A 13772-nucleotide genomic window follows, 5' to 3' on the forward strand; every position below is an offset into this window, starting at 1 on the left:
CCAATCAAAGAGAGGCACAAAGGTTGACTGATTAAGAGCAAATAGATCTATGTATCAACCTTCTGGGCCAATTGGGAGAGATAACCCTTCCTGTCTGACATCAGGAAGAAGCAGTAGGGTCAAGGAAACATGTAGATAAACTTAAACAACCACTGTAGGGTGTCAAGGCAATATACACCTGGGTCCCAGTACAAAAAAAACCTCCAAAATCTGAAGCACTTCTGGAAAAACTTCACAAGTAAGGGACGCTCCAGGAAACAATGGCTCAAAAAGTCCACCTCTAGAATGCAGGTGGCTAATATTGTTGGAATAAAACATTCCATCCACTACACAATGCATTGAAGACATACTCACTGCCTAGGAGCAGCTGTTATCCCATGTTCCTAATATTCGTCAGTCTGTGTCATGGATACAGGACCTGAGCACATTTTTTTACATTGCTGGCAAGAGTCTTTTTCACCTGGGCAGGGATATTTCAGATTTACTAATAATTCCACCCTAATATAAATCTCAAAGTCCTACAGTCCTCTGGAATCCATAGGACAGTGTCTCGATGCAGTTTATATTATTTAAAAAGTATCCCAAAGTAAAATATTAAATTTCCGCACAGATATTTGTTAAGTGAAGGAGATGGGGAAGATTATGCTAAATATAGTGATCCATTATTTGTGTGTGTAGAGGGCAACCTTCTATTCACTAGGAACTAATTAATCACTTATGAGTTGAGCAGGCATAGTGCCTGGCCTGGTGAGGTCACTTGTTAGGACATTCATATACAAAAGTGTTTCATGCCTCAGTGATGTCACCAGTTCCTAGTCATAGAGTGCATCCTCGTGCATATTGATTCAGCCACAAAATGTGTAGCGTTCAGGGGCACTGTAAACTCGCGCACCCCTTGCCAACATGCTGTATAATGATCAGGTGGAAAGGTATAAAAATGTGGTACAGATGTGCTGCAGCCCATAACAACAGACCGGCAGTTGCTTTCAAACATTTGTTTGGAGATTCTTATCTTCTGGGTGTGTTTTGTCTCAATGGACGTTGTTGAACACTTTCACATGGTTTTAGGATATACAGATGCAACAGCCGGTACAAATATATTTTCGCCTACAAAACACATCTAAAAAGGTATCTTGAACCATAAAGAGACCAAGCAGAGATCAGAATTAGCAGCAGTTTTTGTGGTTTATTTAGACTGATTGATTTGCGATTATACCTAAATCTAACCCGGTCAGTTAACCCACTGACTGCCGAGCAGAGAAATGACACGGGCCTTAAGTGCCAAACCTGTCACCCTCTGTTCTCTCCCACCCACCGACCCAAATATTAAAACATCTCCATCACAAACACAAGTTTATAATAATTCTTAAAGTCAATATAATATAGTATATTCCAACAAAAAATAATAATAATTATAAATCAACATTGCACGGTCTTGCAAATTTTATGGTTTACACGTTTGGGAAATGTGTGGGAGGGGTGGAGGGAAGTAAAATAAATATAATAGGCATTTCTATATGAAAAGCGTTCACGCAGCACTCATAGCGAAAAAAATTATATATATCCTGAAAGTATTAGACTAAAATCTAGAACACGATTCAAAAATAAAAAAGATGTAATTGTTTCTGACGCACTCTGTAATTGGGGAAATTGTTATCAAATTCAAATTTTTGTATTTTTCATGAAATGGTATAAAACGGTTTTCCCATTATTACTAGGAGGAGGGTGGGGATGTACCCATGATTTTCGCCCTTAACATCCAGGCTCAAAAAGGGTTAATTTTGGTTATTGATAGGAGTTATTTAACCCCTTGAAAAAGTTAGGTCCCCTCTGGGTTGCCAGCAACCTGCTGGAGAAATAGATGATGCCTAGCCTACTTTAGGGTGTGAGAGGCCAGCACTGCATAGCGAATCCCCTTTTCCCACATGTCAGTGTGGTTTCAGGAACCTCATTAGGAAGCACGCATCCTTCCTATTCCTCCCTCTTTACTGGGTTTGTGGGGGCACAGGAGGGGAGTTAACTGACAATAGAAAAAAAAACAACAAAGCGTGTAAAGGGAAAATTGTTTAAAAAAAACCAACAAAATAAAAAAAATAAAAACCTAGAACAGCAGACATGCTCGTCTTGGCCCTCTCGGACCACCACCCAAATTCTCGGTTTAATCCCTATTTATTTTTCCTTTAACTAGAATATAATCTTCAGCACGTGGTCAGCTAACAGCATCTAACAAGGAGCTGGTAATATAATTATGTAATTATGGGGGAAGGGCAGAGAAGAGCAAACTCCCCAGGGCAGGGACTTCCATCTATTTCCTGTCTTGTAATCATTAACACTATTAGCACAGAGCTTAAAATGGTGTATATTTGTCAGTCTCACCAGTGTTTAGACGCTACACCAGGCTGGTGTGTGCTGGATTTGATCTTGCACTCACACTGTTTATGGATGAAATGTAAATAGATATGGAGATTTACCTGGGGTACAGCAAACTGTAAGGAGAGGCACCCTTTTTTTGTTAGACAGCTCCCCCACATGGAATGTTTGTTTGTTTGTTTGTTTTTTGCTTGAAAAGTCCAGAGAAAGCAGCTGTTTAACCATAACATGTCCCAAAGTGCGAGAGGGAGGCACCATGTCTCAGGGGAAAAAGGACATGAGAGACAGGGACTGGTACCTCACACTGATTGTGTTCAGCAAATACAAAATATTACAAACCTTAAGTTTGCAAAAATGTCTGCTTTTAAAAACAGCAGCTGGACAAGGATGTGTGTGGGGGGAGGACAGTGGGTGCTATGTGGAAGGATGGGGTGACGTTCAGGGACCAATTAGGAAGATGCAAACTTAGGAACAAGCCCCCAAAAGAGGAATCCTTTGCTAGGAATGTCTCATGCAGCCCCCTCTGCCACCACCAGGGACATATGTCATGGAGAGGAGGTGACAGAAGGAGGAGATGGGGACAATACAAATCTTGCCGACAGTAGGAGAGTTAATCACCTTTTCTGTATTCCAGTGGTGAGGATTTGTCAAGCAGCAGGCTCTATAACCATTTCCTGCCTCAGATGAGCAATGCCTGCACACTGTCCCACAGGAAACATGGGCATACAGGCACAATGGACCCTTTTAATTAGCATGACCAGCCCCTCTCCAGTGATATCACATTGGGGGATTTGTCACCCCAGCACACTAAACTTATTCCATTCACCCCCATTAAAGAGTTTCTCCAGGACCCCGATTTTACTCCGCCTAAGCTATCCAGGTGAACTCCTTGAGTGGCCCACGGCTCACGTCAGGTGTGCAGTCCTCTATCTCATCGTCCTCTAGTATGACATCATCCTGTGAGGTCTCTGCCTCATCTTTCCACTTGATGTCATCCTCCTCCTCCCCACCCATATCTTCGTCCACCTTCAACTCGTCAACGTCCTCCAGGTAGTGCCCTTCTCCTGAATACATGGCTTCTGCCACGCCACGACCTGCACAGTCCATACATACTCCATGCCTTCTGGATCCATGTTTGATGCCCACGCTAGCTGCAGAAATGAACACACGGTTGCACACCTTGCAGACGTATTTTTTGTCTTTACTGTGGACCTGAAAAGAGATATGGGAAATTGTTATTAGTGCCATACTTTACATCAAATGCAACATTTTCATCTTAAAAAAATAAATAAAAATATAGAAATCAATATCTTTATATATTGTATGGCAAGTAGCACATTTGTGCAGTGTGCCAAATTACTTGGAGGTGCGCACTCCGCTCATACAGACAGATGGGTGGGTGTCCCTTGAGAGAGAATGGATGAGACAGTCCCCTGGGCTGGCTCTGATTACATGGGAACAAGACGTTGCTCAGTCAGATAAGGAGACAGATGGTTGTGCAATTATATGACAGCAGAGGACACTCTAAGAAGGAGCTGGCACTGCTGTCATAGCAACCATGATACACGGCTCTTTAATGAGTCTGGCCAAGTGGCAACAGCAATGTCTCTCTTAGATTGGGGTCGAGCATAGATATAAAATGTCCCAGCAACAGGGACAAATAAGGATTTGTACAGCAAGAACAGGATAGCCAATAATAAACTGGCTTTCCTAAAAGGTATATCTGCCACATACACACAATTTTGTGGAGTGAACTTATATTCATTAGAATTCAGCCAATATGAAATCACAAGGAGCTAGTGACATTACTGAGGCATGAGACTTATAGTATTTTGAAACATTTTAAACATACAAGCCCCTGTAAAATCTGTACTCCATCATCTGTAATCCTGCACATTGCCAGTAGGAGTCAGGATTCACCGTAATAATTTAACTCTGATCAGACACCAAGGCGTCTGGCTTCTGTACTGAATACAGCTGCATCTTAAAAAGTCAGTATAAAACTGGGGGGATTAATCATTAACCTGAATTGCAGAATATTGCTTCTGAACTTAAGTCTTTCAGATTGTAATGGGGTATAAAACCTACTCTGCAAAGTAATGTATTCTTTATTTATTCTTAGTGATGTAGATTAAATATTTTAAGTCTTTAACTTTGCAATGTCTGGTTATTGTCAGTTCAGATAACTATGATGTTAGTGGCCCGGAAGAGGTGGGTTTTATATCATTTGGGTGATGGCCTTGTCAGACAAGGGCATGGTCAATTTTGTCCTAATTTTAGAGGTGAAGACATGTCTCCTGACAACCAAGAACATAAAAAGGCGGAGTAATCCTCACATATGGACAATGGAGGGAAGAAACTGTTCTGGCCTTCTCTCTGCAACACTGGTCAGGACCGCACACTAATATATATATATATATATAATAAACTCTTGGTAATTTATCAGTCATACTAGCTAGACCCCTTGCAGTTTGTAGCTCAAATCCATCATGTTTTTCTTACAACTCCAACTATTTTATTTTTCACCTCCCACATTTACTGTAACCGTACTGATTCCATCTCTGCTTTCTAGATTTTAAATGACTAACCCACTTGGTATATACAGAGGTGTACTATTTAGGTTTTCCAGTTACCCAAATCCCGTTAAAAATATTGAACACAATCGTGGAAACGGCACCAAAGGACTCAGACCTATTTTTAATGCGCGCTTCATGCATTTATTAATGTGTGAAAGGCACTAAAAAAAGCAGATAGATTTGAACGAGCCCTGAATGTTGCACCAAAATCCCATACACAATTGTTTTTGTTATTTATTTTTAAAATGTTTTGAAAATGTAACCTAGCACATACTACTGTAATTTTAGAAGATGCTACGGTTATCTTTTGTTTGCAGGGACAAATATATGTCTATTTATGTAAAGCCACATACTCACTAAACAAGGAGGTCTGCTTTATACTTAAAACTACTCCATAAATCAGATTTTTCTAGCATCACTACCAACCCCTGGAATTCTCTACAACTGAATAATGTTCATCAGCTGGACACCTTTACATCATCCATTTTTAGAAAACTTGTTCTTTAGAAAAGAATCTCATGTTATTATCATCATTTATTTATTTATATTATGATACAAATTAACTTGTTTCATTCTTTTATGCAATATCTGCTTGTATTATACTGGGAGGCTATAAAATACAGTTGCAACAAAGTTCTACTAACGCATGTATTCTTTATTGCTTCTCATTGTCCCCATTCTCTAGAGCACATTTTGTACTAAAAGTTTGCAAATTATTAGCGTACTAACCAATCTACAGATCTGCAGAGCTTCCATCTACCTCAGATACATACAAATAAATTTTACCATCTATTTCATGCCAGAGAACCAGCCCCAAAGTTGATTTATTTTAACCCTTACTTCCCAAACATCTGGGAACACCAGTCCAAAAATTATTTACTTGCCTGACTAAACGGCAAGTAATGTCTTCTGGTTAATCATAGGGCATATATATTATATAGTAAATGTTGTTAAAGAACGGTAACACTTCCTATTACTGCATTGTACGGTGAGCCCCGGGAGTGCACCGGATATGGGGCTGTCTCCATACAGGTGTCTGACATACAGGATGTGGACGACCTATTTCTAGCCCTCGGACACTGCAGATTTTAGGTCAGTAACAGGAAATGGTCAGACCCATCCGAGTAACCCACTCAGCCTCAAAACGGTTTCCAATCTTAAGGGAGATTCACAGAGAAATGCCCTCTCTCTCCACTCGCAACAAGGGATTGCAACGCTGCTAAGAAACAAGGTCATCTATAGATTGGGTTCTCCTAAACATGGTCTGTAAATGTCTCATTGTAGAAAAAGCTCTTCTGGGCAAACATCAATGTAGACAAAATGGAATCAATCATCTATTTTTTATTATTTTATTTTTTTAAGAGTTAACCAATATATATTTCTGACAAAATACTTTTAATTCAATATTTTTATTACATTTTTATCAGTACATAAAACAAAACATTACATACATAGAAAATGAATTATAGTTCCAATACAGATAACGGTTACACAACAATCACTGTATGATAGCATATTATTCATATGTTTCCGAGTCCATAGCATAGCATCAACAATTTATGTGAATTTGACATAAAGGGTTCCAGACTATTCGCTCCCAGCGTTGTACAGTAAATAGTCAATATATCAACATCGTATTACTAATAGTAATTATAGTATCCTCTGCTCAGCCAGTAAGACTAAGGAGAAAGTAAATAAGCAGTGGGGGTGGAATGATAAGAGGAATATGGGTGAACTAGTAGTGGAACAATGGGAGGGAGTGAAAGCGCCTCTAGTCAGGATCAAAATCAGCTGCCAGGGACCGTATTGCATATCTTGACCAAACTTTAAAGTATTTTCGCATAGTGTTTCTGGACTGGTAAGTAAATTGCTCAAGCAATCTACACTCTAGTGATAACCTTAGCCAAAGCAAGGAAATTAAGAACACTGCGGGTTGCATTCCTACCCAGCAACAAGTCCACTCCCATACCAAACAAATATGTCCTATGAAAACAGTAACGGAATCACAATACCCGTGTTATGTATTCCCTCCACCACTCTGAACCAGAAGTATCACACCACAGGGCAGCTCCAGAGCAGATGCATCTGGAGCAGTTTGTGTGGAGAATAATAAACCCTATGAAGGATATACAGTTAGACTTGCCTAAATCTAGTGCAAAAAGTGGCCTCCTTAGCACTATCCAGCATAAAGCTCCAGTCTTCTTCTTCAGGGGACCAAAGTCTGATGCCCAGCTCAGTCACAGTCCACCCAAATCATCAGTAGCAAGAATGGACTGTAGATTGACAAAGTATAGAAATAGTTTTAGTCGAGCCCACCTGTCGAAGAAGCAACCCTTACCCACCATGTGCCCGGACACATGATGGGAGAAGGTTGGCCAAACTGTGATATCAGTGCATGACGCAGCTGGAGATAGCCATAGAATAGACAGTTGGGAAGGGGAAAGTCCATATGCAACTGTGCAAATGTTTTAAGGGTACCATCAGAGTAAATGTGTCTAAGGGAAGTAACTCCTGTTTCTCCCAGTGGGGCAGCTGCTGTATTTTAGAAAGCTCAGACAATACAGTGTTGGCCCAAAGCGGAGTGTCAGGGTCTATCCCAGTACCATCCATCTTATCTCACATCCAATTCTAAATTAACAAACCTTGTTGGTGCAGTGGTGGGACAGTCCCACCAACCTGGATGCCCAGTAAGGCATGTATTGGCAGTCTCTTAAATCCCATCCACCTTGCAAGGATGCCCAGCAAATCACGAGTGGGAGAATCTCCAAGCCAACCCCGAAGCTGTGCGGCAAAGTAAGCCCCTCCACTCCACCCCGGGGCACAGGATCGACACGGAGAAGACAGTTTGATTCTTGTCTGCTTTTAACCCCAGACCAAAGAGGACACGTATCTATTAATGTGGGAGAAGAGCCATCTTGGGAGATATACAAGAGTGGTGCAATTGATCTAGAAATATCAGTTGAAGAACCATCATAGACAGGGGCAATCTCGTCCAAGTGGATATCTTGGCCCGGAGGTAGCCGATCACAGGGTCAATATTCAATGGGATATAATCAGAGACCGAATTTGTGACCCAAATGGCAAGATATTTGAATTTCAGTGTCCACTGTAGTTGATGGGACAAATTGGTTGGCACAGACAGCCCTCCACTTTTGGGAAAAATACTGGACTTTGACCAGTTGATTGCCAGGCTAGAGAAGCCACCAAATTCACCCACAAGCTTCAACAGGATATCCAAAGATGTCTGAGTCTTTCAGGAACAAGAGCATAACATCAGCATATAGTGTGACTTTATCAACCCTGGTCCCTATCCCGAGGCCATCAATTACAGGAAGTTCCCTTATCAGACACGAAAACGACTCAATAGCGAGTATGATAGGTGAGAGGGGACACCACTGCCTTATGCCTCTGCCTAAAGCAAAGGGAGAGTTAATGTGACCATTAATACTTATCCTGGCCGACGGCGCAGTGTACAGCAGCCGCACCCAGGCCAGAAAATTAGGGCCAATTCCAAATTTGTGCATGACTGTCTACAGATACTCCCACTCCACTGAAGGACACGACCAAGGCTCCATCCCGATAACCTCCCAGCATTTGTAAATGCGTAAACAATCGTCTACGATTGATGGCTGTGGACTTGCCAGGCATAAAACCCATCTGGTCTGGGTGGATCAGCTAGGCAATAGCCGCATTCAATCTCATAGCAATCACCTTCGCTAAAATCTTTATATCTGTGGTAAGAAGGGAAATAGGTCTGTATGATTCAGGCAGCAACGGGGCTTTTTCATTATCATCATCACCATTTATTTATATAGCGCCACTAATTCCGCAGCGCTGTACAGAAAACTCACATCAGTCCCTGCCCCATTGGGCTTACAGTCTACATTCCCTAACACCCACAAACATACAGAGAGACTATGGTCAATTTGTTAGCAGCCAATTAACCTACCAGTATGTTTTTGGAGTGTGGGAGGAAACCGGAGCACCCAGAGGAAACCCACGCAAACACGGGGAGAACATACAAACTCCTCACAGATAAGGCTATGGTTGGGAATTGAACTCATGACCCCAGTGCTGTAAGGCAGAAGTGCTAACCACTATGCCACCGTGCTGCCCAGACATAGGAATCATGACTTTCAGTGCCTATGACATAGACGGTGGGAGAACAGCAGCCTCATAAAAATCACTGTACTTAACCAACAAAGTAGGAACAAAGAAATCACTACATTTTTTGTACACTTCCATGGGCAACCCATCCACCCCAGGTGCCTTGCCACAGGAAAAGGAGGCTATATCAGATGATTCACGTCCTCCAGACAGAGTCTGAAAAGCCATACTGGAGCTAAATAATCATGTAGCGGAGTAGTGGAATAGTCTGCCCTGCAGGTGTAGAGATGCAAATAATATGCGCAAAACACAATTGCAATGTTCTCCATTTGAAATTAAGTAGCACCCATCCAGTCAGAAATGGCAGTGACAGTGTTGCTCTGCATCTCTGTCTGAGCTAAACACGCCATGAAGCTGTCGTTCTTGTCTCCCTGTGCATATAAGGCATGCCTTAAGACGACAAGCCGCCGACTGTACTTGTCTAGGAAATAATCAGTCCACGCCTTTTGTGCATGTAGCCAGGCCAGTCGGTTAGCAGGTAACTTCGTGGTCAGTTAGGATTGCTCCAAATCTCAGCAAGTCCACACCAGGCCAGCCTCCTCCTCCCTAAAGAATCTCTTGCGACCCTCCACTCAATTGACCAAAGTACCACGAAGGAAGGCCTTTAATGTGTTCCAGGACCCATGGCCAGTCAGTGTCAGTATTCAGAGCAAAGATCCCCTCCCAGTCTGCCAACAGGTCACTAACAGCCCTGATGAGGGTCAGCCAAAACAGATTCAATTTCCAGAATTTAATTCCGGTATTAGGAGAGATGACAGCAACCAGCAGCACCGGGGAGTGGTCAGATATTACCCTGTCAAAGGAGGAGGGACCCCCGCCCCCAGCAGAAGACGTTTCCCTCCACCTGTCAAGACCAGCATCCATAACTGCGTTAAAATCTCCCATACACATTACTGGAACGTGTGGAGACAGTGCTATGAATTTGGAAGCCTTCTTAAGCACTTCTGGCAGTTTACATCCCTCCACCTTTCAACTCCGGAGTATAACAGGAGAGTTATCTATCAAAGTCCTCAGGAATACATAACGGCCATAAGGGTCCAACTGTACCTACTCGAGTACAAATCTCAGATTTTTTTTAACCAATACTGATACCCCTCTAGAATGTGTAGAATGGATAGAATGGTGGGCCAAACCCATCCAAGGCTTCTTAAAGACCAAAACACGACCTCCCAGCAGATGAGTCTTCACCAAACAAGCTAGATCAGGGTTATACTTCTTAACCTGTGTAAGGACCAAGGAACGTTTAACCCGATCATTCACACCCCTTACATTCCACGAGAGGATCCGAAGTCCTCCCTTCCCATCCCTAGTGGAGCCAATCATGTGTATCATAACATATAGCAATCACCCTGTTTCCAGTGGAAACTTAGATCCTTTCAGATTGCAAAGAGTTAAAGGCTTGTGACCACAAAGTTCAAATATAAATATTTTATTGCAAACAAGTAAACAGATAGTAATAAGGTATTTAGGGTCCATAGTTCTCTTAGCAATATGTTCAATCAGCAATTATTTAGGACCCCGTTCTCTACTCGAGCTGGACAAATGATTGGCACCACTATAGACGTCCAGGATGAGGTACCTTGTGTCTCAGCGATATCCGGCACCCTTAGCTTCCTATCTATAAAAGCTGAATTGCTAACATATAAGGAATGAACATGATTAAGAACTTCTTATTGGTACAGCTATGAGTATTAAACAGTTTCACTAATTCCATGCAGGTGCAACAGCAGTGAAGTTACACGGGACTTTCCAGTACATGCGCAGTTAGCACTGGGACACCACCTAGATGATATATGTATATAGACATATCCCGGCCTTGCCTTGGGTACTTCAACATTTTATAATACACACAATAAAAGTACAAGAACAATTTATAGAAGTTCAGCTGCCATTTTACTTGGCCTGCCACACACCCAATACCAAGGACAAGAAAAGGGAAAATTAGAAAAATGTCAAAAACAATACAGCATAGAGAGGTACATTGGAACCAATCAACCTCAATAGGATAGATACAGTACTGGAACAAATATCATAACAGTGACAATCTTTCCAGGTTAAGAACTGTATGTCTTGGAATGGAAAACAATCAAATCAAAACTATGTCAAACAATCTAACCCCTACCCTCCCCCACCCCATATATCTATACAAAACCATGGGTATACTTACGTCTAAGAGCTAAAGGCTGCCAACTCGCGGCATGGAGCTCTCCTAAAATAGACGCTCCTCGCACACTACATATAAAACATTTCTAAGAGGTAGAGAATTCAACAGTATAACAGTCTACACCCTCCTACTAGCAGGTCACCTATCCTTAAACTAACAGGAAAAGATAGCAAAATTAATTAACTTTCTTCATCTTGCCTGCGATCAGCTCAAGGTCTTCTATCCAGCCAGTTCATTGCCTCCCCGGGCTTAGGAAAGAAGTGTGTGCGGCTGTCCGCCACCACCCTCAGTCGTGCAGGGAATAGCATAGCATAAAGAAGCTGTAAGTCCCGGAGTCTCCTCTTTAATGGAGTAAACTGGGCCCTGCATTTTGGAACCTCAATCACAAAGTCTGGGGAGACAGAAGCATGATGATTTTCATATTGCAAGGGGCCTTTGGTCCAAGCCAACTGTAACATAGTGCCATGGTCTTGATAATAAAGCATTTTGGCTATAAGTGTTTGAGCTGGAGCATCTTGCTGTGGGCCCGCTCCACCACGAACTGTGCAGTGAAGGCTCCTCTTCCAAATACATTTGTCAGCCAAGATTCCAAGAAGGCCTCAGGGTTGTAGCCCTCCACCCTCTCAAGAAGGCCCACAAAGCGTAGATTTTTGCGGCATGGGTGCCCCTCGTGATTTGACAGCTTTTGTTTGCAAATGTTGACCTTGCTAGTTAACTCAGCCATATCTCTCTAAACGGGTGCCTTAGTATCTTCCAACACAGAAATTTGTTGCTCAGCCTCTACCTCACATATTTTGCCCAAATACAATCTGCCAGCCGCTTCTCAGAGGAGGTAGTAGCGATAAGAACTTGTTGAAAAGAGGAGGAATCACCCTCCGAAGACGGCGGTGAATCAGTGAGCACCGTATGTAGTCTCCAGGCACCCACAGGCTGCCCGGTAGTAGAGGTAGAGGAGCTACGCAAGTACTTTTCAAGTTTTGCAGCTGCAGCCGTGGTAGTATGTTCCAGTCTAAGTTAACGTAAAACAGAGGATTAAATTCGTCCTGCAATGGACAACAGGTCAACATGGCACAGCAGCACCGGACGGCAGCACAGCTCCAGCTTACGACCCAGAGGAGCCTACAACAAGAAAAGGGGAAAGTGGAGACATTCCGGATCTATTTCAGCATGGCAATCCAGGAGCCCCACATGGGGAACAGTTCCTTCTTTCACCAGTCGCAGATGTATAGGCAGGTTTCAAGGGGCAATGCTGTAATATTATGCAATGTTACTTGGTTGCAGCACAACTCCGGTCCACATCCCAGAGGAGTTTTAAATAAGAAAAAGAAGGGGGGGGGGGGTGAAGTGAAAATGTTCCAAGTACTGTTTAGCAGAGTATCAACTGCTCAGAACTTCACTAGCCCCACAGATGGCAGCACAGCTTCCTGTCCACAGCTCAGGGGTGCTACAAATAGAGAAGATGGGGGACCTCTCTTGTGCAGTCTATATTGTCAAACAGTTATTAGTGTTATGCAGAGACAGTGAAGCCCCAGAGAAGCCAATAGATGATAATTGCAGCCTATAGTGTCCAGCAGCTAAGTAAGTAGTACGGCCAGTAGGACAGACCTCTATGCACATCTCAGTTAGTGGCTCCAGCAGAGCACCCTCACTCACTGGGGTTAGTGCTTGAGGGATGGGGAACAATGGCAGATAAAGAGTCCTCACCAGCAATGCTGCAGCGTTGTATGTCTCACATTGACCGATGGTCCTTCAGTCTTAACAGGCAGGCACACATTGCGTTATAGTCTCCTCGATAGCTGCTCACACAGGACTGGGGTGGGGACGAGGAGAGGCTCACAGCAGACCTCCCACTCAGACAAAGTGAGCCAGCGTAGGGACATCACTGCATCTTGGACGTCCAGGCTCCGAGCTGTCCTCTCTCCTTATTGACTAGGTAAAAGGGCCGCTTCTCGCCCCTCGGACTAGCCGACTTTGCGGGCATAGGAAGAAAGAAAGTGCGATGGACAAAAGCAACTAAGAAGCAGCCAAAATCTCAGCAGCGGGTCCCCGGTGGGATAGATGAGAGTGCCAGTAGCTCCCAGCCTCCAAACGGGATACTTCAACAATACCAGCAGGGGGATTGCACTCCCAAGGTAAGCCCACAGTCACCGGAGCCAGCCACCCCGGCAGCACCCAAATATCAGACTGCACAGCCCCGGGGTCCAGAGGCAGCAGACAGGGAGGACTAGCGAGCAGCTCAAAAGTTAAATGCAGTGCGTGAGGCCGGATGATTTACAGGATATATGCCGGAGATCAAGCGCCATGGTCAAGCCATGACTCTCTGACAAAATACTTTTAAATAATTTGATTAAATAAATCAACATTTTGAAAATAAATCATTTAAAAAAAACAAACAAACACATATTGGACAGGTGTGCATAAACTGCATACAGCTCGCTGCCTGGATGGAAATGATTTGCATGTGCTATGTTCCATTAGAATGGGTTACCACATAA

The 13772-nt window shown here is 43.1% G+C and overlaps 1 protein-coding gene across 7 annotated transcripts in view; it reads right to left on the reverse strand.

Moving 5' to 3' along the window:
- Positions 1-1166: 1166 nt before the first annotated feature.
- Positions 1167-13772, reverse strand: part of ZBTB46 (zinc finger and BTB domain containing 46) — a 62088-nt gene continuing 49482 nt past the window's right edge. For all 7 annotated transcript variants that reach the window (XM_075176635.1, XM_075176633.1, XM_075176636.1 and 4 more), the window contains one exon: positions 1167-3582. In XM_075176635.1, the coding sequence (XP_075032736.1) occupies positions 3238-3582 (345 nt within the window). In that variant the 3' untranslated portion in view covers positions 1167-3237. The remainder of the gene's footprint in view (positions 3583-13772) is intronic.

The sequence above is a fragment of the Mixophyes fleayi genome, chromosome 6 (genome assembly GCF_038048845.1).
Source record: "Mixophyes fleayi isolate aMixFle1 chromosome 6, aMixFle1.hap1, whole genome shotgun sequence".
Classification (NCBI taxonomy): domain Eukaryota; kingdom Metazoa; phylum Chordata; class Amphibia; order Anura; family Limnodynastidae; genus Mixophyes; species Mixophyes fleayi.